At 41.2% G+C, this 26,341-nt stretch overlaps 1 protein-coding gene across 4 annotated transcripts in view; it reads left to right on the top strand.

Moving 5' to 3' along the window:
- Astn2 (astrotactin 2) overlaps positions 1–26,341 on the top strand; it is a 975,380-nt gene that overhangs the window by 909,759 nt on the left and 39,280 nt on the right. For all 4 annotated transcript variants that reach the window (XM_087659925.1, XM_087659924.1, XM_087659923.1 and 1 more), the window contains 1 exon segment: positions 13,188–13,329. In XM_087659925.1, the coding sequence (XP_087516051.1) occupies positions 13,188–13,329 (142 nt within the window).

Genomic DNA, 26,341 nt, shown 5'->3' with positions numbered 1-26,341 from the left:
TTGTTGTCGCCCTGAGCTGTAACAAGGATAGCTGAATAGAGGCTTTCAACGCAGTATTAACCATGCCTCTTGGTACTCAGCGTATGAGCTGTGCACTAAACTCAGATATGAACCTTGATGCTGGTCTCCGGAGTCTGATTCCTGACTGGTCCTGGTCCTACAGTCCACTTTGGTATGTTTACTGGGATCAGTCTTGTTCTGCTCACACTTAGGTAGTACCATGGGTGGGGCTTTATGGCTCCTTACAGTCCCAGCAGAGACTCAGTAAATTCCCTTATCCTGTAGCTCTCCCAATTTTTATGCCATCTCTTCCACAGTGTTCACTCAGCCTTAGATGTAGGAGAGCTATACAGATGTTCTCACTGAGACTAGGTTCCACAACTCTGCATTCTGATCAGTTGTGGTCTTCTGTGATGGTCTCTATTTATTACAAAGAGATAGTTCTTGGATGCAGTGCAGACTACACTAACCTGCTGTACAGGGCTCCTGAGAAGGGGTCTGTGTCTTATAGCTCATGGACTCTGGTCCTTGATAGAGTTCAGGGTCATTTCCTTCCTGTCAGGCAGCATTATGCTATGAATATCCTGTATCCAGTCAATAGCCAAAGGTCTCCACATGGTGCTCAGATAAGGTGGTGCTGGGCAGAAACCAGTTCTCCAAAGTTTGAGTGGGTAGGTCGAGTGAGTGATGGCTCACCATGTGGCAGCAGGGGATGTGAACCTTCGAGTTTCAGCACCAATGTTGTGTTTTACTAAAAAAATTTAGAGACCAGAGAAATATTTGTTGGAGGCACAGTAAGGTGTGGGGGTATGGGGTGCCTCTGCTAAGGCATCCCCTTTTCCCTGAGGTACCGGGCATGGTATATATAAAATAGAGTTTATTCAGGGCATGGGAAGGGGAGTTAAGGGAATAGAGGCTGAGAAAGGCAGAGAGAGAGATGGAGTAGAGGAGTAGAGGCTGAGCATGAGCATGTCGAGAGAGGGGAGAGGAAAATGGGGAAAGGGAGGAACAGGAGCAAGAAGAGACCTTAAGAGAGCAAGAGCAAGAGGGCACACACAAAATGCAAACAAGATGTTCTTCTTTGTGCTTCTGGTCTTAAGTTTAATTTACAGGATGCAGTAGATGTATTTACTCACTAGACAAATATTTATGGAGACCCCGTTGTGCACTGGCTCACACCATTCTAAATGAGCTTCCTTGTAGAATCCACAATGCACAGATGCAAATAGTACAACAATTCATTATTTGTGAGAGGCATCGATTGAAGTAAAATAGGAAGAGGGGCTTAGAGGTTAAAGTTCATCCCTTAGAATGGTGAATGACAAAATATATTTCTGAAGAAGTGACACATAAGGGATCTTGATAAGAAAAGGGAATGAGTGTCTTATCAAGATGCTAAAATCACAAGTGTAAAAGCCGGGGGGCAGCATCAAGCTTGCCACATTAGAAGAAGGAGAACACCAGCATGACTGGCATGTGTGGGGAAGGAAGGAAGAACATAGACAATAAGGAAACGAAGGGGTCAAGGAAAGCAGTTCTTTAGGGATAGCAGATTACTGTTTATGAGGAGAAGTTGCCTCCTTCATTCTACTCAGTGTCTAATAGTTTGCTATGTCTGGGTTTTAGAGTTTGCGAGAATTGAATTTAGATAAAATAAGACTGTGCTATTGTGTGTGTGTGTGTGTGTGTGTGTGTGTGTGTGTGTGTGTAGAAAGTTTTTTATTTTTTACTGGATATTTTTTATTTACATTTCAAATGTTACATTTCCTGGTTTCCCATCCATAAAGCCCCTAGCCCATCCCTCCCACCCCCTTCTTCTGTGAGGGTATTCCCTAATGCATCCATCCACCCCTTCCTGCCTCCCTGCCCTGACATTCCCCTATACTTGGGGGTCAAGTCTTGGCAAGACCAAAGTCTTCTCCTCCCATTGGTACCCAATAAGTCCATTCTCTGCTACATATTCAGTTGGAGCCATGGGTCTGTCCATGTGCACTCTTTGGATGGTGGTTTAGTATCTGGGAGCTATGCTTGGTTGGTATTGTTGTTCTTATGGATTTGCAAGCCACTTCAGCGCTTTCAACCTTTTCTCTAGCTCCTCTAGTGGGGATTCTGTTCTCAGATAGGCTGCAAGCATCCACCTTTGTATTTGTCATGCTCTGGCAGAGCCTCTCAGGAGACAGCTGTATCAGCTCCCGTCAGCATGCACTTCTTGGCATCAGCAATATTGTCTGTGTTTGGTGACTGTATGGATATGGACTGCATCTCCAGGTGGGGCAGGCCCTGAATGGCCTTTTCTTCAGTCTCTGAGTTTTATAATTTTTTAATTATTAGTTTTTACTTTACGATGACAGTCATGAGCATAACGTCAATGATGCAGATCTGTGGGACTCTTAGTTGCAAGTAAAACAAAGCAAATAAAAAACACCTTCAGCAGAAAAGGAAAAGTACTGACTTGCATATTTGAATATCCAAGGGTAGCTCAAGCTTTAGAAATCACCACGTCCTAGGTTTCAAATGATATTATCATGACTTGATCTTTATCTCAGGTTGCCTGCATATGTTTCTATGCAAGACATGCATGTATGGTGCTCTTGGAGGCTAGCAAAGGGTGTCAGATTCCTTGGCACTGAAGTTACTAAAAGAGCTGCCCTGTGCATAGTGGCAATATAATCCAGGTCCTTTGGTAGACTAGCCAGTGCTTGTAACTGCTGAGTCCATGGGCTATTTATTATTTTACCTTTGAAATGGAATGTATGGCCTTTGAATATACATCAACTTCAGAATAATAGAAGAGGCTTTACCTCTACCTAAAGTGTATAAGTAGAGATTATGGTAGACTAAATTCTCCAATGGAACTACAGCCCAAGAGGAGTAACAACAAGTGTCTACTAGAGTGTGCATGTAGATGAATCAAAAGTCTCTTTGCCACAGTACCTGCTCACAGGGACAGTGGGCATGCATATGCTAGCCCACGATTGGTTCCTTCAGAGGGATTATTTCCTAGTGGTCTCTACTATACCATGTGAGTCTTATTTACTACTGAAAAGTCACAAAGCAGAAAGCAGAGTGGGTCTCCCAAGAGAAACTTCTTTTAATGTCTGGCACTGGGGTTGAGGGAATGAGATCCAAGAACCAACCATGGATGTTAATTTCACAGAATTCTGTAAACAACTGCATGGCCAGCTTGCGCCAAGGACTGGTGACATAGCAGTGGTCCAAACACTTGCAGGAATCATCTCACAGTCTGCAGGCCAATATGTCGTAGACAACATGAAGACTTTGGGACCCTTACAACTCTCCTTTACTTGTCCATTCCTAGGCACATGATTAAACTTCCTGAAGCCCATTCTCTACCCTGTAAACGCACAACAAATGGAATTCATTTGGTTGTATTCAATTTATGAGAATCAGTTCCTGGGAGTATTTAACTTGAGAATGTAAGTGAAGGAGTCTACCATCATTGATACCATAAAAAGAGATAAACACTTCCTTTATTTCTCTTCTTTCAAGTTCTTCTCTCCTAAAAGTATTTACATTTACAAAATTATCAAGGAATGAAGTATTTTGTGGTGCCTTGAAGAGCAAATGAGTTTGAATATTATGAGTTTTGCCATCAGATAGATTAATGAGAACTGCTAGGGTCAGGTAGCGGGAATGAAGGACCAGCAACATATACAATGTATCCTTTAAAAAGGGATTATATATACTATTAGCTCCTTCCCTCCTTGCCTGATTCTCTGAAATACACATGCCCATCTCCTTTGCAGAAGAAAAAGCTGCCTTTTAGGTGTAGCCATCCATTCCTGGATGAACTGCAGAGTTCGTAAGTGATGAGTCTGGATTCCAAACCAGACTTCCTCTGCCACTCTCCGACTTTGTTCCCTTTACTTCATACTGCTATCACAATAAAGGTAAGCATCATTGTCACTGGCTCCCCTGATTTAAAACAGAATTATATTTTGGAAGAAACAAACCAACTGTAGCTGATATATGTGAGGCCCCAAAGAATATTCTCTTACTGATAAACTCGCAGAATGTATGTCTTCCTCGTCTAAGTAAAAAGGCAGGGAAGTGTGAGGCAGGAAAAAGAACTTTTTTTGGTGTCCTGACAGAAGGTATTTGCAAGTTACAGAGTGTCTAGAAGTTCTCCCGGTATTTTCTGAAAAGTGTGGAGTCTGGAAGACCTTTCTCCCCACCTGAACTCCCCTTCCATTTTGGATTTTTCTGTTTGCCATTTTTTTCCCCAACCTGTTTTCAATTTGCTCTTGTGGCCAGCTTTAACTGGGACCTCAACCCAATCAGAAAGGAGGGGGTGTGGTGAAGGAGCAGGACTTAGGTAAGGAACAAACAAGGGGTTTATGGGGGTGCTGAAAGGAGAGGGAGGGTGGAGATTGAGTCAGGGGGTGAGGCCTTTGTTGCTTCATGCTGAAGCTGCAGCAGAATGGCTGTTAACCTTTTCTGTGGAACATAAGGAAAGTGTGAGTGGATAAAGAAATGTGTGGGGGTCTGGCTCTAGCCCACTCAGGTTGCAGCACCTGAAGAGCTATAATGGGGAACAGGCACATTCCTTTACAACAACTCCTAACTCCCTATCTGTTTTCAAGAAAAGAGAAACAAAACAAAATGAAAAAGAAGAATGTTAAGACTTGAACAGGGTCAGGTGAGACAAGGCAGCAGACCGAGATCTCATAGTTCTCTACCAGGAGGCCTGGCATCATGCCGGGGAGAAGAAGACTGGTAGGGTGGCCCAAGCAGGACGTGCTTGAGGCACAGATGCAAAAGAGCTGTGTTTGTTTCTGGCCCCTGAGTGGGCTTCAAATGCTTTAATTAGCATGAGTATCCTGAGCAACTTTTTTTCAATGACTGAATGTTTGAGGGTTTCAAACATATTAAAGAATAAAACTGAGGAGCAGCAGGACCCCTGCGCCTGAGACAAAAAACCCAGGATAGCTAAAACAATCCTCAACAATAAAAGGACTTCAGGGGGAATCACTATCCCTGAACTCAAGCAGTATTACAGAGCAATAGTGATAAAAACTGCATGGTATTGGTACAGAGACAGACAGATAGACTAATGGAATAGAATTGAAGACCCAGAAATGAACCCACACACCTATGGTCACTTGATTTTTGACAAAGGAGCCAAAACCATCCAATGGAAAAAAGATAGCATTTTCAGCAAATGGTGCTGGTTCAACTGGAGGTCAACATGTAGAAGAATGCAGATCGATCCATGCTTATCACCCTGTACAAAGCTTAAGTCCAAGTGGATCAAGGACCTCCACATCAATCCAGACACACTCAAACTAATAGAAGAAAAACTAGGGAAGCATCTGGAACACATGGGCACTGGAAAAAATTTCCTGAACAAAACACCAATGGCTTATGCTCTAAGATCAAGAATCGACAAATGGGATCTCATAAAACTGCAAAGCTTCTGTAAGGCAAAGGACACTGTGGTTAGGACAAAATGGCAACCAACAGATTGGGAAAAGATCTTTACCAATCCTACAACAGATAGAGGCCTTATATCCAAAATATACAAAGAACTCAAGAAGTTAGACCGCAAGGAGACAAATAACCCTATTAAAAAATGGGGTTCAGAGCTAAACAAAGAATTCACAGCTGAGGAATGCCGAATGGCTGAGAAACACCTAAAGAAATGTTCAACATCTTTAGTCATAAGGGAAATGCAAATCAAAACAACCCTGAGATTTCACCTCACACCAGTGAGAATGACTAAGATCAAAAACTCAGGTGACAGCAAATGCTGGCGAGGATGCGGAGAAAGAGGAACACTCCTCCATTGTTGGTGGGATTGCAGACTGGTACAACCATTCTGGAAATCAGTCTGGAGGTTCCTCAGAAAATTGGACATTGAACTGCCTGAGGATCCAGCTATACCTCTCTTGGGCATATACCCAAAAGATGCCCCAACATATAAAAAGACACGTGCTCCACTATGTTCATTGCAGCCTTATTTATAATAGCCAGAAACTGGAAAGAACCCAGATGCCCTTCAACAGAGGAATGGATACAGAAAATGTGGTACATCTACACAATGGAATATTACTCAGCTATCAGAAACAATGACTTTATGAAATTCCTAGGCAAATGGTTGGAACTGGAAAATATCATGCTGAGTGAGCTAACCCAATCACAGAAAGACATACATGGTATGTACTCATTGATAAGTGGCTATTAGCCCAAATGCTTGAATTACCCTAGATGCCTAGAACAAATGAAACTCAAGAGGGATGATCAAAATGTGAATGCTTCACTCCTTCTTTAAAAGGGAACAAGAATACCCTTGGCAGGGAAGAGAGAGGCAAAGATTAAAACAGAGTGAAGGAACACCCATTCAGAGCCTGCCCCACATGTGTCCCATACATATACAGCCACCCAATTAGACAAGATGGATGAAGCAAAGAAGTGCAGACCGACAGGAGCCGGATGTAGATCGCTCCTGAGAGACACAGCCAGAATACAGCAAATACAGAGGTGAATGCCAGCAGCAAACCACTGAACTGAGAATAGGACCCCCGTTGAAGGAATCAGAGAAAGGACTGGAAGAGCTTGAAGGGGCTCGAGACCCCATATGTACAACAATGCCAAGCAACCAGAGCTTCCAGGGACTAAGCCACTACCTAAAGACTATACATGGACTGACCCTGGACTCTGACCTCATAGGTAGCAATGAATATCCTAGTAAGAGCACCAGTGGAAGGGGAAGCCCTGGGTCCTGCTAAGACTGAACCCCCAGTGAACTAGTCTGTTGGGGGGAGGGCGGCAATGGGGGGAGGGTTGGGAGGGGAACACCCATAAGGAAGGGGAGGGGGGAGGGGGATGTTTGCCCGGAAACCGGGAAAGGGAATAACACTCGAAATGTATATAAGAAATACTCAAGTTAATAAAAAAAAAAAAAGAATAAAACTTTAAGCAAGGACTCAGAGAAAGGACTGAAAAAGTTGAAGGGGCTTGAGACCCCATATGAACAACAATGCCAACCAACCAGAGCTTCTAGGGACTAAGCCACTACCCAAAGACTATACATGGACTGACCCTGGGCTCCAACTGCATAGGTAGCAATAAATAGCCTAGTAAGAGCACCAGTGGAAGGAGAAGCCCTTGGTCCTGTCAAGGCTGGGTCCCCAGTGAATGGGATTCTTGGGGGGAGGGCGGTAATGGGCGAGGAGGGAGAGGGGAACACCGATATAGAAGGGGAGGGGGAGGGTTTAGGGGGGATATTGGCCTGGAAACCAGGAAAGGGAATAACATTTGAAATGTAAATAAGAAATACCCAATTTAACAAAGTTGAAACAAAAAAACCTTTAAGCTAGATTAGGCAACATGGCCCTGCAGGTAAAGATACTTCTCACTCAAGCCTGGTAATCTGAATTGGATGTCTGGAACCCATGTAAAGGTAGACTAAAGAATGATCCACAAAATTAAATTGTTCTTGTCCTCCCATGTATAGGATATGACAATAACACACACACACACACACACACACACACACACACACATAGTTTTCATTTTAAAAAGTAGAAATAACCCCTTTTAAAGTTTGTAATAAGCAGTTTCATATTTTGAAAGTAAAAGTAAAGAAGTAAAGGGGACTAAAGAGAAGGCTCTGTGATGAAGAGCACACACTCTTTTGCTCTTCTGAAGGGCAGTACTTCATGAGGATTGCTCACAACCACCTGAAACTATCTCCAGGGAGTGCGCCTGGCCTCAGTCGACTGATGCACCCATTCAAGTACATAAACCCAAACACACACATGCACATAACTCAAAATGAAAGAAATATCGAATAACCAACTAAATAGTACATGGGTTGCTAATATGATTGAAAGCTAATGTAGATATATAGGGAGCTACATATTGATGCCTCTCCCCTTAGTGATGAGCCCTCTCTCTGGGCTCCATCTATTGTAATTTGCAAAGCACTGTTAGAATATATTACACCAGAGACCATTTCAAATTCTTTTGTCAGTTGCGGACTTTATATCTTGCTCCAAAATTGCTAGTTTTAAGATGATGGCAGGATGGACTTCTCTACCTGACACACAGGAAATCTCTCAGGAAATATGGGAAGTGTTCATATCAGATAAAGAAGTCAGAAGTGGAAGAGGATGACATTCAGTGACTACTTGAAAAGCTCTAAGGTTCTGTGTATTTGGCTGCCTCAGAAAAGCTGGGTTATGTTAAAGGAGTGAAAAGACTAAAACTTCCTGCTGCTTCACCTCAGTCTGCTTATAGTGAGGGCAACATCACTTCTCTAGCCACCATGAGTAAGTAAAGAACATGGACAAAATAATATCTAAAATCCTCCTCTCTACACAGTCGTGGTAACCACAAGTAAAAACAAAAGTAATAATGGCTGTGTTTTAGCTCTTCCCATGTGCTGGGCATTTTGACGATTAATTTATAGGTGATATTTTGCATATTTGCAATATTACATTTTCTACCATTGTATTTCCCCAGATTAAAAAAGAAATAGATGCACAGATGTAAAAATGCTATCAAAAATAGGCAGTGTGTGTAGGGGGGTATACAATGAATGGTTTAAGTCCTCTGTAGAATAAATTCAGAGACGGGGCTCTCAAGTACAAAATTACATTAGTACTTAGTAGATTGTGACACTGCCACATTCGGACTATAATGTATGGCAGAGCCATATATGCGGATGAATTCCTCTGATCTGTATTTGTGCATAGAGAAGTCACCGGAGGTATTTCTTAGGGACACTGAAGGGTCAGTCACTCACCTGCCTCCACATTTGTGGCATTGCTGTATAAAGTACAGAGCCAAGAAAAGCAACCTTACAGTTTACTTTATGGGTCTGTTCTTGTATTTAACAACCCTTCCTGTTGTCAGATTACAAGCTGTGTAAGGTCAGGGACCATTTCTTTTATCGTTGCATTCCACAAGCCCATAGCACTAAGAGGGTGGCATGAACTCAATTGTAAAGTGAATAACTTTGAGAAAGCCAACTTTCAGAAGCTATCCCATGACAATCCTCTCTAGGAGGCAGCATAGTATAAAAGATGACACGTGTGCACTGGAAAATTAAAAGTTCAAGTCGCAGCCACCCCCAACCCCCTTTGCAACTTTAACAGACACTTTACTGTGGAGTGATAACATTTAACTTGTTAGTTGCCTTAAGGATTTGGGAAAAGTGAAGTACATACTAAGTATCCTTTCCAATTTAACCCAGTCATTCTTTGCATGTAATCTCAATGACAGCTGGATACTATGTATTTCTATAGTGATTTGCTTATGAGTTGCTCTACTCCAGGTCATCTGAGTTCTTCACTTGAACTATATTTATAATCCTTGGAGCTAGATAGAATTTAGAACTGTACTGAATGACCTGACATGCTTATGAGGCCCCAATGATTCCGAGATTCATAGAAATATCTGGAAAGCTTTGTCCTGCTAGAAAATGAATGCCAGCCATCTTTTGGCTCCCAGACAGCCAATTAATATTACTTACAAGCATACTGAGTTCCCTCACGAAGAGCCAATTTCTTCAACGGCTATCTGGAAATAAATTGAAAAGCAGACAGACATGGAAACATGCTGTAGAAAAACAAGGACAAACAGCCAGATCTGCCATCCTCAGACCAAGTTAAACAATCCCTCAGTCTGCTCATTTCTCTTTTTTCTTTCTAATCTGTAGTCTCATATAGTAATCTGCTTTGATACCTCTTAGGATTGGAAGGTTTGGTGACTCAGCTCTCAGGTTAATGTAAGAGGTCTACAGTGGAAATGTGGAGTGTCTAAGGCCCCACTTACCTCTTAAAGGTCAGCAAGCCTCTGCTTCTCAACATGTTTGGTTTTATTTTTTTTCTAGACTCTTTGATTTATTTTCTAAGTGATGTTGGGCAGTCATTTTATGGGAGATTTTATGGGTGTAACTTCTGACACTACTCCGAGATAGTCTTAGAGCAAACTCCTGGATTCTCTGTCTCAAAATCTTCCTGCTTCCTCTTCCTCACTGTTCCCTCAGTGTCCAGTGGATATATAGCAGCTATATCCATGGGAACTTGTCCCACACTCTATTTTTATTGGTGGTGGTTTTCTTTAATGATGTTTTGTTAAAAAAAAACTTTTCTGTATACAAGATGAGAACTAAACTCTGTGTATAAAGACAAATATTTAGCATCTAGTCAGGGATTATGCTGGTACAGTAAAGGGGTGGCTATAAGTTCTCCCCTAAGATCCATGAAAAACCAGCCCTGGGTTGTTGACTAGGCTTGCAGTAACATTTCCTTTCCCTCCTGTTGAATGGGTCCTTATGCCAATGCAGAGTTGTTGGTTACTGTTAAGGTTTGCATGGCGGACCACTACTTCACTCTTAGGAGTTTTGTGCTGGTTTTTGTTGTACTTGATAGGTGTCACAGATGGGTAGGAGAGTTAAAAATAATTTTAGTAATTTGGGGCTATTAAGTACATAAAAATGCATAATATATAATGCATACACACATACAATATAATACATAGATCATATTTATTCTACTCCTTCCCCTAATTCCTCTAAAATCCACCATATATACTCCTTCTACCCACTCTCAACTTCTCACCCACCTAGACCAATTTGTGCTATCCATATACTCAGGGATTTAGAACTATCCACTGTTATGTGGATATACCGTTACTACACCCAGGCAACTGTTTTTTTCTGCAACTGTTACTGAGGTCACACTCTTAAAGACAACTGACTCCCTCCCACAGACATCAACTCAATAGCTCCTCAGTTAGGTGTGAGGGCTCCCAATCCAATCTCTAACTTGGCTGAAAGGCTGATTGGCTCCATCTTTTAAATGAATTGTGTAGTCAACCACAGGCTACTATGAATTCATAGGCACAGCAGTCCTGCCATGTCCAGAAGACACTCTTTGGATCTCATTATTCCTCACTTCTGGTCCTTACATTTTTCTGCCTCCACATTCATGATGGTCTCTGAGCTTCAGAGTAGAGGAGTATAATATAGATTATTCATTTGTGGCTAAGTAATCAACTGATATTCTAAGTACCTTGGATGGTTGTGAGTTTGTACACTACCCACCATACACTGCACAAAGAAACTTCTCCAATAAGATCCTAGCTATTTCAGTTTTTCAGTATAGAAAAGTACTGTGTCCATTTAGTAAAGTAATAGTAGCATGTTCATCCTGGGGACATCTGATCTCCTGAACCTTTGATTCTTGGCCAGATTTACGATACCAGATATGTCTTTTCTTCTGTGAAGTAGGATTTAAGTTCGCCCAGAAAGTAGTTGCATACTCTAGTAATAATTATACCACTATTACACCCATGGGCATACATTTTTCCTGTAATTATTATTATAGTTCACACAATTGTTATCTTGGCAAAGCTGTTGTCGACTTTTTCTATCAAGCAGCCTGTGTAACAACTTCTGGTACCATGAAAGCTAGCCAGCAGGGAAGAAGTTTTATGGTCATTTACTAACTTTATTTCCTTGTGGCTTGTGATCAACATGTACCTTGTTTTCAATAAAGGATCTTATCACAAAGTTTGGTAGGCAATCAAGAGCCTCAGTAATATCCTGTGTTGTTTAGAGAAATTTATGGTATTCCCATGACCAACAACTTGAGGGGGGTGTCCTGTATCTTTTTATTTGGCCAACTATGGCTTCTGGGAGAAACATTAATTCCTCTCTAAGGCAACTAATTGACTCTTTTATATGAATATAAGTTAGGAAACAATACATAACACTTCATACTTACTGTGTGGTATAAAATACTTTCACATACTCTTGTTTTGCCTCTAAATTACCCACTTTTCTTATTTTATTTTAAAGCAAGTAAGAGGCTGTTTAGGCTCTCTCTATCTAGTTTCAGGATTTGAATGATTTTTATTTTTGTTAATGGCTGTATATTTTTATTTTTATTGAGGACAACGTTAAAACCAAAAATAATAAGGTAGAAAAGTGTCTGTCATCTTACTTCAAAAACACTAGTAAGCATATTTTAATTCCCTGTTTTAAAATCATGTATGTGTGAAATTTTATAAAATGATATTCTACAATTGTGTCCTATTTTTATTTTTTTAGCTTACATATCTCAAAAATGTCCTTTTATATACCTTCATATGTTCCAAGAAGTTATTTTAATATTTATGGAGTACCCCTTAATATCATTGAGCTACAATTGACAAACATTTGTACATTGCTGAATATTTAGTTATCTCTAAATCTGTGCTGTTTAAATAGCATGACACCGTCTTTACATGTTTTTCTACGTCTCTTTTATCTTTCAAGAATTATTATAGTACTTTCACCTTATATAGAAAAAACTTAGGTGCTGAAATGAGTTTCTCTATTCAAATTAATCTTCAAACTCTCGTCAGAGCAAATATTAAATTATTAGATTCTAAATGTTCAGTTGCTCTTTCCAGAGTTCTCTTTCTGGTCAACTTCAAATGTTTCCTTAAATCCAATGGTTAAGGTAGGTTTTAGCAGGTACAGAGTTCAGGGACTCTTAAGTACTTAGTGTATCCTCCACTGTCATCTTCTCTGCCTGTGACCTTCATTACTAATTAGTCATAGAATTCCCCTTCCCTAGCTTATCTGTATCCACCTACAAATAACATTTTATGAATTCCCCATGAGCACAAAAGGATGGCCATGTGATATGAAAATTCTTTCATCCTAAGTACCACTCCTTTGATATATAGGAGGCCTAAGGAAGAAAGTCTTTGGTCATAGAGTCAGAAGAAAATGACAGTGACAAGATCAACAGTTACTCTGCACCAAAAGAGGAAATAATTCCTTTGCTCTTACATGTATTTTGTTATAGAATAATGTACTTCCTTTTAGCTTCACCATATCTGACAAAGTTCATTATTAATGTTTTATTTCACAGGTAGTAAAATTCAGGCATAAACTTGAATAGTCATCATGTGCCTGGCATGGTGGCTCACAACTTTAATCTCTGCAAATGGGTGGTAGACTGAAGAAGACAAATGACAAATACAAAGCCAGCCTTGGCTACACAGCAAGAACCCATTTTTCCAATAGCAAATAGGCACTGTAGATGATAATTTGCAACATTTCAGATCTGCCTTTTCCCCTTACAATTTCTTTTCACCAAGACTTGCACTAGAGAGCTGATCTGGTTTGTTTCTGTTTTTGTTTTTGTTTTTGTATCTCCTTTCAGGAGAATTCCTGAGTTTTGCTGATGACTTACTCTCTGGCCTGGGCACATCTTGTGTAGCTGCTGGTCGAAGCCACGGAGAGGTCCCGGAAGTCAGTATCTACTCGGTGATCTTCAAGTGCCTGGAGCCAGATGGCCTTTACAAGTAAGAGGTGGTGGGCTCCTGGGAAGTATGAAGCAACGACGATGGCCTTCAGCTGGAAGCAGTAAGAGGAGTCATTCTTTTCAGAGAAGCCCAATGTTTCTTAGCTTGTCTGTATGTAACTTTAAAAAGTCAAAGGTTTAGAAGTTTCTGTTTAGTCTGTAGACCTCAGTAAGGCATGCCAGGTGAGTGCTACAGATCTCATAAAAGCCAGACACTAAACTCTATTCTGTTCTTCCTACTGATAAATAATATGCCACCAAGAGAAAGACAAAAGCTGACTCAGGGTCACAGTGCAGCTTATGAGGGAGAGCTATCTTGGCAATAATTGCCTACTGTTCTTTTCTGTTTTTTTTCATAATGTCTCTGAGATGTGTATAAGTATGTATATGCATATATTAAGCTATACTGATATATACAGATCACATAAACATCATCTTTGACAGCTGTGCATATGTGTGTGTGTTATGTATGGGATATATATTAAATTTTACTGGACTTACTGTATCCAAACCTTTAGAAGTCACACTCAGCTTCATTTGGTATTATAAGAGGAAACAAGAAGCTATTTTATCATTTGTTTCTAACCTCTGAGGATTGTCACATCTGGAAGCAAGCATCATAAATAACAATAAGGAGCTCTAGAGACACACTCATCGTGTTGTTAATGATGAAATCACAGGCCACCTCCCTTTATTCCTCTAGAAAGCTGTAATTGGTGAGGTGCTAAGCTTTTCAACACTTACTCAAATGATTCTTTGATTTGCATCATTTATTTCTTCATCTACTCAACCATTAATCTATTCTTCATTTACCTCTCCTGTCTCTTCTTCTACTTATTTATCCATATGATTCATCCATCTCTTTACATACTCTTACACTAAGTATATACACATCATACTTACTGTATGAAAATTCTCTTTTCACTCCCAGTTTTTCTAAGGATTTCTTTTATGTCATCAGACTGTACTCAGGTCTCCTCGCATATGCCTATGTCTGATACAAAGGGGCCTATCCTCGATCACTTGCAACGTAGCAGGAATAAGAAAGATGATTTTGGTATATTTAATTGTATAACCTTAAATACCTTGCCGTACAGATACATACATCAATAGTCCAAACTCAAGAATATCACTGTGAACTTGTAACCCTGACCCTACAATCTCAGAGTTGTTACAGTGCAAACTTCATCTTCAAAGGGGGATGCTATAGAAATAGGAGTTCTGTAATACACAGAGATATCTGGGCAAGCTAACCAGAGAAGTATGATGTATGCAAGGCCTTAAGGAATGACCGCAGTCTTAATGGTGAATACTGGGACTGGAATCTGGATTTTGAGAACACAACTCTAGAGTTCCAGAATCAGTGAGCACTGGATATCTGAGCTCCAGTTTTTGCACTGGTGCAATACAGCAAGCACACAGCTAAAGTAAATGCTGTCAGGTCTTCTCTGACACTAAAACCTATGATGCTATTGAGAAAGTAGAATTTTTAGAACATTTCCTGATGGCTGACTTCTGATACTTCTGCCATTCCTCAAGCACATGCACAAGAGGCAGATAGATCTGGGTTCAAATCTACCACTTTTTCTTTATTGGTGTTTATACTGAGTCTCCAGTTCCTTCTCTATGAGAATGTGCATGGCACCCTGAGGCCTCCCATTCTCTCTCTTTCCATGTATCTACCCATTCATGTGTCTATGTGTCCTTCTAGATTACTTGGTGTGAGCCCCTAGTGAGACTATAACAACTATTAAGTGTTATTTCTGTTGCTATTACTACTGGATTATGGAAGTCATGAATTTCCCCTGCTCCTCATCTAATCTTAGACTGATGGATCCGATGAGTGAGTATAACAAATCAGTCTTACCTGGTGGGTTCTTATCCATTAAGTCAGAAGAAGTAGCCCTGACTTAAGGTGGTATTGTAGCAACTGGATGTTAGCTTAGCTAATGTCTACAATCCCCTTATATAAAAAGCAGAGAGATGTGCTTATAAATCCCCAAAATCAATTAATGCTAAGAACTGATTAATTGGATACCATTTTTTAAATAATAAATACGTTCCCTCATTTCATCTTTATCTAATTCCTTGGCATCATCTCTGCTACCCAACTGTTGAGGTAGGTGTCACCTTCTTTCCTCTGCTTTAGAAATGTGTTTGTCATAAGTTTGCCTTCCCTATCTCTGGACACCCTTTTGTTTTATTTATTTCTTTTTGAAATAGATTTCATTAATGGCCCTGTGATATGGGATCCTCTGACAGGGAGCTAGAATGTTGTTTGGAACAGTCTCTCATCCCACTGGCGGCTATCCTCCCATGAAGTCTGACTGACTTGGTCTTGAGTTTTAAAATAACTCCCATGTCTGTTCTTCGAGTTTCTCATTTTCTACTTGCTCATTCATCAGCAAAATTTGTTTTCTTCCTTCTAAGCCAAAAACACCACATGGGGCAGCGTAAAGAGCACAGGCTTTGGAGACAGGCTAGCCTGGGTGGGAATCCTGATTCTGCCCTGCGTGCTCAGAAATTGATCCCAGACAAATTATCTTTCACTATTCTAAGTGACAGATTCTTCCACTTGGAAAAGTGTTCATAGAGTCACTCCTGCCTGACAAGTTTTAAGAACAGAGAACATTATTAATAAGAATAAAACATACTAGGTGCGTAGAGTTTGCCAGATTGCCTGGACATAGAAGGCCAGCAGGAAGGATTAATGATCTTCAATATCAATTCCTCATGATCAGTTTTCTTCCTCCTCCTCTTCCTCCTCCTCCCTCCCTCTTCCTCTCCCTCTCCCCTTCTCCTCCTCCTCCCCCTCCTCTTCTACTGCTGCTCCTGCTTCTTCCTCCTTTTTTTCTTCCTACTCCTCTTCTTCCTTCTCTTCTTTCTCATCCTCTTCTTCATCATTCTCTTCCTCCTCCTTTCTTCATTCTCTTCCTTTTCCTCCTCCTCTTCCTCCTCCTCTTTTTCGTCATCCTCTTTGTCCTCTTCCTCTTCCTCTTCCTCTTCTTTCTTCTCCTTTCCCACCTCTTCTTCTTCTTCTTCTTCTTCTTCTTCTTCTTCTTCTTCTTCTTCTTCTTCTTCTTCTTCTTCTTCTTCTTCTTCTTCTTCTTCTTCTTCTTCTTCTTCTTCTTCTCCTCCTTCTCCTTCTCCTTCCTCTTCTCCTTCTCCTCCTCCTCCTTCCTCTTCTTCTTCTTTTCTTCTTCTTCTTCTTCTTCTTCTTCTTCTTCTTCTTCTTCTTCTTCTTCTTCTTCTTCTTCTTCTTCTTCTTCTTCTTCTTCGGACAACTTCAGGGGAGTTGGTTTCTGTGAAGCAAGACTGGGTCCAACCACCTGAAAAGAGTCCTCTGAGACAGAAAAAGAAGAGGAATGGACAGATTCAGAGAAGGAAAGGCTCAGAAAGCTGGGTTTTTATGTCTAGCACAGTCAGCCACTCACTCTTCCATCCAAGCTTCTAGAAAGATTCAACAGAGTAGAGAAAAGATTCAGTGTGCTTACAAATAAGCCAGGGTTCATGCCAAGCACCCTCTGCTTCTGCTGGGTTGAAACTCCATATACTCTTCTTGGTCAGAAGTTGCAGCAACTTTAAAATGAAGGCTCATAAAAGTCCCTACAGCTTGAGTGTTCTGTGTACTGTATGTTTGCCATGGGATCTATTTTCATTCCCAGTCCCAGGATTCCTGCCCTTCTCACTTATCTGCTTCTATTACTTTCCATTGTGCCCCATCCAGGGCCTCTCTGTTACCTTATTAGTATCTCTTTATCTTATAAACTTTCTCTGGTTATTTTCTCTATAGATTCCTGTCTGTGTCTGTCATTTTCCTTCCCATTTGTTATTCTCTGGAGGTTTTATTTATCCAAGTGCATATCAATCTCTCCGCTCTATTTCTTATTTGAATCTTTGGCTCTGCCTCCTCTCATCCAAACTCCTTTTCTATGCCCTACCTAGTAAGGCAAATTGCCTTTGCAGCCCCTCTGTCCATGTAATTTTACACAGTGCTTCAGGGTAAGACCAATTGGAGGAGTGAAAGTCAAGGCTGATTTTCTGTCCTAAGCTCACCCTCCTGTAACAAACCAGAAACATCAGCAACTGTGCCCCATTTAAATTGAATTTCCTTGTTTGTTTCATTTGTTTTGGTCTGAATGAAAACAAACAAGAGCAGAAAATGGAGAGGGTCCTCCAAAGGCCCAATAGTGGGGTCAGCTTCTTATCCCTTGGATAGTTGAAGTCCAGTGACCTTGAGTGGGAGTGTCCTCTTTGACCAATTGTAGAAGCCAGGCTGAGCATTCAAGGTCTCTGTCCTTACCTGGCTAGGGGCCTGGAGTCTCTCCTTGTAACTGCTTTCCAATTTCCTATTACTCAAGGTAATTAGCCTCCGTCTTGTCTTGGCTGCCTTGCCTTCTCAAATAATGGCTGGCTGCCAAGGGGTCCTCAGTAAACATGCCAGAAGCAGCCAGGCTTGATTCCTGGGGTGGGGGGCTCATTCCCACACATTCAGAGGCTTGCCTCAGGCCCACCTTCACCTCTCTGGCTTCTGCTGTATGAAAGGAATGCCAAAGAAGCCTGGGTACTGCATGACGTGCCAGCATCCATGGTGGGAACAGAGTCTCAGGGGAAAGACTAAGTAGGGGTGGGTGGGGCTGGATGAGTAGAAGAAAAACCAAGGCCCCGGAGGATGAAGAGAATTGCATAAAACAAGGCTGTGAGGTCAGAAGGCAGACAACCTTCTTCACTGCTCAGTTCCACCTTGGGCCAGTTCCTCCTTCTCCACACTTGATGTTCTGCCTTGATAATGGAAAGCTAAACTCAGCTGTCCTAAGACTTGGGCACCAGGTATACATTCAGAATTCAAACCAGAATTCCAATTCTCATGGTACTGCATCTTAACTTTCTAGATAATAGTAATACTCTTCTTACACAGAGAAGTCACTGTGCCAGGAACCATGTAAGGCATACACATGATCTCATGTAATTTTCACCGGAGCTCTATGATAGAATAGCTGTGTTCTTATCATCTCCCATAACAATGATGTGGAAACTGGGCTTTAAGGGGGTAATGGTTTTGTACAAATCATATGATAAAGAAGGACTAGAGTTGAGTCCATGTCCCAGGTCATGCCAGTGCTCCGACTATGCTCTTGTCATGCTCATTCCCACACATGTGGATGCAGTTGTATGAATAACCAGGCCAGAGACTTGTAGTAGCAGTGAACACTGATTGCAATGGGAGAAATACCAGATATGGATACCAGAAGACTTCTACCACAGCCTTTGTATCTCAGAAAGTAATTAAGGTATCGTTTTCCCCATCTATATAATGGAGATATTAAGTTCCTCTGTAAACTAGGAAGAAACAAACTGTTCTTCCAAACATCATCCTAGATATTAGGTGAAACAACAGTTTGATATCTCCTTTGACTGTAAATACTTGTAAAGAGTTATCAAAGAAGCAACAGGAAAGACAAGAGAGCTTTTGAATCTACATCCCTAGTAACATATCACACACACACACACACACACACACACACACACACACACACACACAATTGTGCCTTTGTAGTAGATAGAGATAGGTTTTATCTGGGCTTTATGCCCTGGACATGTTTCTTGACATCTCTATGTTCGTTTATAGGGTAGAGTCATGATAAGCCCTAACTCATAAGTGAAATGATGCATGAAAAGGACATAAAATACTTCCTCCTTCATAACTGGTACTTGATAAAAAACAAGAATAAGAACAATAGCCATGATTACTACTATTTATGATGCTGTATTTTACCTCAAAACCAATGTCTTATGTTGGCACCCTGGTGCTCGGCGCATTCCAGTAGGAGACCATGTTGTGTTACCCCCAACTCTCGCCCATATCATCACTTTCCAGGAACACCTATTTCCTTGAGGTACTTACCACCAATGCCCACTTTTATTATGTTTTTCCCTGGATTTTCTCCTCAGTGGTTCCTCATGTTCCTTCATATCCTTTCTTGACTATAGAACTCACCTGGCTCATGCACTAGAGTCATAATGATTTAGTATGCTTTTTTATTGTTTGTTTTAATTCAGTGCAAAAATTGAACACATACCCACTTCTTTTCAATCACTCACAACCCTCTCCTACTTCTCTTACCAGTCAAGAAATTTCCATAACCTTAGTGATTGTTCTGTTACTCTGTCCCTACAAGCGCTCTCTCTCTCTCTCTCTCTCTCTCTCTCTCTCTCTCTCTCTCTCTCTCTCTCTCTCCCTCATCTTCTCTCTTTTAAAAATTATTTTAACCAGTCCTTTTAAAAATACTGTATCTAGGTAGAATAACTAAGGTACAGAGTGGCTTGAAAACTTTACCACAGTCACAAAGGTAATAAAAGGAGAAACATAGAATATATATATATATATATATATATATATATATATATATACATACATACATACATACATATACATGCCTATGCCTAACATAGGTCCAGGGCCTGAATTCAAAACTGCCCTCACTGGATAATATCAACAAGAACTTAACAAACACATAATACATGTCCCAGAGTTAAAATGGAACCCTTTCCACAAAGAAGATCCTTTTATATATGGATTGAGAACAATATATAAAAATAATTTTCAGTTTCCTCATTAAATACTAAACTACCTACTCCAGAGCTCCTAACTTTGTATTGCCCTCTAGTCTTCACGGCAGGAAACCCAGAGAAACTGTGATGCCTATTCTGCCAAGGAACAGACTCCTAATCCCATTTTAGGTGTTCTCAGGCCCAGTTTTCATGGGATGAGTTATTCTCTAGTCTCTATACTCCCATGCTTTTGTGAAGAAGTTCAGACAACTAGCTTAGAGATGACTTTACAAATACTCAGGGGTCATAGAGCCTAGGGCAAAGTGTGTGGGCTCTCTACCACCCTCAGGGTATCATTTCTTTCCTGGGTACAGTCTAGGAAGCCCATTGAAAAAGCAGTTAAGGTCACCACCATGCATGCCATCATTTTATATTAGATGACACCCCAACCTTCTTTTTATTTACATTCCTACCCTACCCTCTTTATTTTCTCTCCTCATGCCAAGAATTAGCAGAGAATTTACTGGAAGCAGAATGAAAGTCATCAAAAGTCTTCTAGGGCTAGCTTTCAAAAGTGCTTGCCCAGTTGATGAGAGGCCAGAGACCCAAGGGCCACCCTGTCTCTTGTCCTAAGTGGTTATGAGATTTTGGCCAAGTGATTTACAATTGGGGTGTCTCAACTTATCCCTTTGTAGACACTTGAAGAGGCCACCTCCAAGACATTTTCAAAACCAAGAACTTGTACATCTCCTGAGATTGGACAAAGTGGAGAGATATAATAAAACCCTGGCAGCCTGAGAGGCCAGCATCAGTCCACATAGAAGACTTGAATTCAGGATACAGCTAAAGTTCTCTTCCTTTGCCTTGGCTTCTGAGCCAAATCCCAGACACGACCCAGACAACATTTGAGAGACTTCCAGCTCCTAGAAGAAAGGAAATGCACAAAGAGGAAGTCTTCCTGGCTGACCACACTGCAGCATCTGAATGAACATGAGATGAGGCTGCTGCCCAAAGCAGATTCAGGACACAGCAGGCAAAGAGGCCAGAAGGGGCTACATGTAGCTCTTGCCCTGCTCTTTTCTGAGTCTTACTTTACCACTATGAACTTTTTTTTCTTTGTGCTCCTCTTTCCTCTCTCCATCCTGCTTCTATCCATGCTTCTGTGAGGGTGCTCCCCCACTCCCCCCCACACACTCCTGCCTCACTGCCCAACGTTCCACTAAGCTTGGTCTTCCAGCCTCTAGAGAACCAAGGACCTCCCCTCCCAGTGAGGCCCGATAAGGCCATCCCGTGCTACATATGTAGCTTGAGCCATGGGTCCCTCCATGTGTACTCTTAATTTCATCTCTGCTTTCACTTCTATTCATTCTTTTCTTGTTCCTTTTTTTCCTTTTCTATCCTCTTCCTCATTTTGATTTTCCTTCTGGTAGTTATGGGTACCACCTCCCCCTTCATGTCTTGTCTATCCAATGTTTGCCTCTGCATGGACCTTTCTTTGACTTGCTATCTCCTTTGTTGCATCTTTCCTCCTTCTGTTCCATTCTCCTCACTTATCCTTTCTCAGTGTCTCCTTTATACAACATCAGTATGTTTCTTCTCCCACCATTCTGTGAATTTTCTCCATTCTCCTCTTCTCATACCACATCCCAGCCTAAGGACCAGGAACACCCTGTTGTTAGGCTCTAATCAAGCAGCCAGCTGAGAATTGTCAAGCATACCTGATGTCGCCAGGGGCCAGGGCCTCTGGTGTCATCACCCCAATCAGGGGGAGTATGGACTGTCTTTGACTATGGTGCCCATCCTTATTGTTCGGGAAATGAGGGTGAGTGGGGGCAGATTAGTGACTTAATTCTCTTCAACATCAGGTCACACTGACCTCTTCAAAATGCACGTTTGGGGCCCCAGAGAGGGGAAGAGCTGTCTTCAAGCCAGAAGCAAACACAGCCACGTATCGCAAGCCAAGAGAGACTCACAGAGGAAAAAGAATGCTGTTCTTCAGCAGACAGACAGCAAGGCTCCTAAAACCTGCTGGGGACTCTAAGGCAGACTGTTTCTTTCCTCAGACTGCATCAGGATTTCATCCAGGAATGGGACACCAGCCAGGATTCCAGAAGGACAGGGCACAGACTGCTCATGTGAATTTGTGCAGGGTGGAAGGGGGTGGAAACTAACTCTGAGCTGTGAAGATTGTCCTTGAATGACAAGCAAAAGAGATGGACCTTCTCCTGTGGTCACAGGGAACTGTCAGAATCTTCTGAGAAGATATTGAGTTGATTTCAACCTGTGCTGTCTGGTGGCGATTCTAACTGTAGTGTGGAGATTAGTCTGGGTTGGATGGAGAGTCAGATAAACCAGTTGCCGTAGGTAGAAAGAGAGTGATTGGGCCTCAGCAACTTTATCCAGTGTGAAGAAATGTGATGAATCAATAGAGAGCAGCATGGCTTAGGTAATTTCCAAAATACCTAGCAACAACTCCTTCCTTTCTTCGTAAATGGCTATAGTGTGGAAAGCTGTAGGGAAGGTTGTATTAGTTGCTGTCCACAAGGCACCTCAAACTAAGCTAGATACATCTGGGATAATGTTTTAGGGCAACCATAATAAACTAACACAGAGATTAAGACAATATCTGTCAGAATACAATAATTAAAATCAGGAGACTTCCACGGTACAGAAGAGAATGCAGCTTGAATGTGGAGGGCAAGGATGGTGGTATTACAGAAAAAAAAGCAACTTTTTGGCAGTACTAAATCTTCATGGTGAGCAGGAGGAAGCTCCGAGGTAGAGATGCTGTACTGCCTGTGCTCATGTCTACAGGGAAGACATAACTCCTAGTCAATTTACAACTGATCACACAAACAGTTAATCTGCAAATCATGGCTCACAGAATTTAGGGTCATTTTCTTTGTGTACTGTGAAAGAATCATGATTCTAAGAGGCCTGTATGTTCCATAAGCAGACAGAGCCAGGATTAACACACAGCGGTGCTAACTCTTGACACATGGCCTTTCCCAGGAGGTTGTTATTATCACTGTCTACATTAGCATCACCTTTAGGAAGAAGCATATTGATAGCTCAGTATGGGAACAGATGTCCTCCCTGTGATCACAATCCCCACCTAGGTCAATTATCTTAGTGTGGACAAAGAGTCCTGTCTGTTTAAACTTCACATTCCTCACCAGTAGTACAAACAGGTCAGTCGAAAAGTCCTCTCCTGCTCAGATTGGAACTCAGGAATGAACCCAGGTAAAAGATTAGGTCCTCTAAGCTTTTCGTATTCCCCACATCTTGGCTATGGGCAGAGACACAGCTCTCCCTCACTTTATTGCATTTACAAGTGCGAAAGAGGAGGCTCTGGGCAGACTTATAATGTGAAAGTGTTAGTGGACTGTAGGGGACCAGCATTAATGATGTGTAGAGAGGCAGAGGTGAGACAAAATCCAGACTTCTGACATTTTGCCATTATTACATGTTCTCTTTTCTTCTGAGGACAGAGCTTTCCATCTACCCACAACCCCAATCTGTGTTTCTATTTGAAGTACAGAATTACATTGCCTGAGAATACAGGTATCTATGACCCACACATCTCCATGGTCTATCCTATGTCACTCAAAGTCGGATTGGATCAGGGTTCTTAAATCTACAGTAAACCACATATTGCTGTATGTATGTATGTATGTATGTATGTATGTATGTATGTATGTATGTATGTCCTATATCCATACATTCAAGTACTCTAAATCGTCTGAGGCTAAGGTCATATGATCAAGGCAGATTGCCCTAGGGTCATTTCAAATCTCATGTGGTTTTGTTGTTGTTTGTTTGATTGATTGATTTCACTTTGTTGTTTTGTTTTACTGTATAAAATATTTACTTTTGGAGGGCTATCATAATTTCCACATCTGTGTAAAATAGAGAGATTGCTACTGCCTGCTTTAGAGAATCACAGTTTTGCTTCTATCTTTATTGAGATCAACTATGAAGCTCAGACTGACATGGAATTTGCTCTGCTTACCTAGCTGCCCTTGAACTTGAGAGCTTCCTGATTCTACTTCCCGAGTGCTAGAATTGAAGGTCTGAATCACTTACCTCATATGTGAGTTTTCTTATTCATGCTGAGGATTCACACAGCTCCCAGGCATGGCAAAACCAATGAACATGAAGTATACCAAATACATGTAAGATCGTCCTTTACAAGCAAGTGTTTTCAGCTGGTAAACAAGACTCTTGACATTCTTTCATCATAAAGTGTGGGCAGTTTGGGGTCACTTTCCTATAACTTAAAATAAGGGATGTTTTATGACTCCTTCTGATTATCTTTTATGAGTTCCTTCGACCTGTTCTTGCTTTTAGAATCACAGAGATTCTGCCATTGACCAATAGTAGAGAGACTTCAGGACTCATATGTTACATGTCTGCGAATTCATTAACAACCACATGGCCTGGCACTTGTTTGATGCCTAATTCAGCAAGCACCACATATCAGTAATAAGCATCACTCCATGATAGTGTTTGAAAGAAACAGTTGTAGCTATTAACCACAAACAAAGCCATGCCAGGTGCCTGCCTACCATTACCATTAACTATTTGTCAAACTTGACTGTTACGTGCCAGCACTGTGCTAAGGTGTTTAGGTCAACTAACTCTTTGAATGTTAGCAATGTTATATTTTATAATAAAGAAAACAACACTTAAATATGACTTGCTATGGTCACTTAACTGGTAAGTGGTTGAACCTTGATTCTAACGGAAGCTTTCTAGCACCAGAATCAAAATTTTATGCATACCTTCTTTACATAGAGATTCAGCTGGACTTTGAGGTCCTATGGCTCTTGCTGAATGAGCTTCATCTGGTGTTGGAGTCAAACTTGCAACCAGACGATTAACTAGGGTATGTTGGTCCCACATGAAAGCATGGGACATATATAAGGAAGCTATAATCTTTGTTATCTAGTGGTCCTTGGAGGAAGAATCTTTGAGATTGATTTTGGTCGCACTAAACATTTAGAACAGGGAAGTTTACCTATTAAGTAGAAGAAATGGTTGAAACAACTGTGAAAGGATTTGATATATTGAAAGAGTTCCATGTGGAGGATGACAGAATGCTCAGGATAGTTGAGGCAGATAAAAAAAAAAGAAGTTGGGGAGGCAGTTCTGGTAAAGCCCTATGGTGCAGACTAGGGAGCCATTGATAAATTCTGAACAATAGTGAGAATAGCGATTTGGAGTAAAGAGAAATATCTGTGGTATATGGCTGAGGTTGGGGATAGTAGTCAAAACTTTTTATAATAGATCTGATAAGAGGTAATTACTCTGCTGTTAGGTCTGTGTCAGCTGATGTAAGGGAAGAGATAGTGTTGAGAATGACAGGATGTGGGACAATGGTGTTCAGAGTTTTCCTTGAAAGTATGACAAAAAACAACTAATCATGAAGCTTGTGAAGATGTTCAGGGTAAAAACTTGAATCTAGATTCAAATCCTGACCCCACCAGTAGGCCACTAATTAACATATGAAAAATTACTGAGGGCTCAGTCAAGATTACTACAAGTTTGAGGTCAGCCTGGATTACACAGTAAGTTTCAGATCTTTCTGTGCTAAGAATTCGACCCTGTAGCAAACGGACAAACAGTACTTAACCAGAAAAAAAAATTTAAAACATTGATTTCATTTATGACACAGGAATAATACATTGTACTTTGAACAGTCAAACATACAATTTCAGTTAAAAGTTTCAGACAGTAATTCCTGGCACCCAGTAGGCCCCTTATTCGTGTAAACTCCTTCCTGTCTTAGTCACTCTCATTGCCTTATACATTCATAAAAATGTCTTCTTTTCTCCATCCACCCAGTTTGTTCTCTCGCTGTCCAACTTCCCTCTCTCAGCCCTCTTTCCCCAGGATGCCAGAAATGAAATAACATTCTTTGCATGTTTGTTCCCCAGCGCCTGGCAGCCTTCCCATAGACCCCTGGCTAGGTCAGGACTGATTTGCATTAGCATGTGAGAGGCCAGTGCAAAGGGGAGGGAGAGGCCCTGTTTACAGGGAATTTCATCAGGTTCTCTAGCCAGAAAAAGAAGAAGTGAGTATTTCTTTCTGGGAAACATTCACAGATTAGGACAAGCCCAGAAGGAGCTGCCCTGCTTGTGGACAGGTTATGGGTGAGTGGGCTGTAGATATAACTCCCAGGGCTGTATGCAAATCCTTTCACCCTTAGCATAGACCGTGAAATTAATATGCTTCAATTGCTCTGTCTCAATCATATCTAAGTCCCATAACAGGTTGAAGAGACACTGCTCAGAGCAAAGAAGCCACTCAGAATCCACAGGAGAAATAAACAGGAGTTTTTCTGGTTTCTCGATGGGTATAAAATCCACGAAAATATCCTCAGGGGACAAAAAGTAGAGGTGGTACCCACAACTTGTTTTGTGTTTGTCTTAGCTTTAATCTTGTGAAATTTTCCATAT

Source organism: Rattus norvegicus, chromosome 5 (assembly GCF_021556685.1).
Source record: "Rattus norvegicus strain SHRSP/BbbUtx chromosome 5, alternate assembly SHRSP_T2T, whole genome shotgun sequence".
NCBI classification, from domain to species: domain Eukaryota; kingdom Metazoa; phylum Chordata; class Mammalia; order Rodentia; family Muridae; genus Rattus; species Rattus norvegicus.
This window is presented reverse-complemented; position numbering and strand designations above follow the sequence as displayed.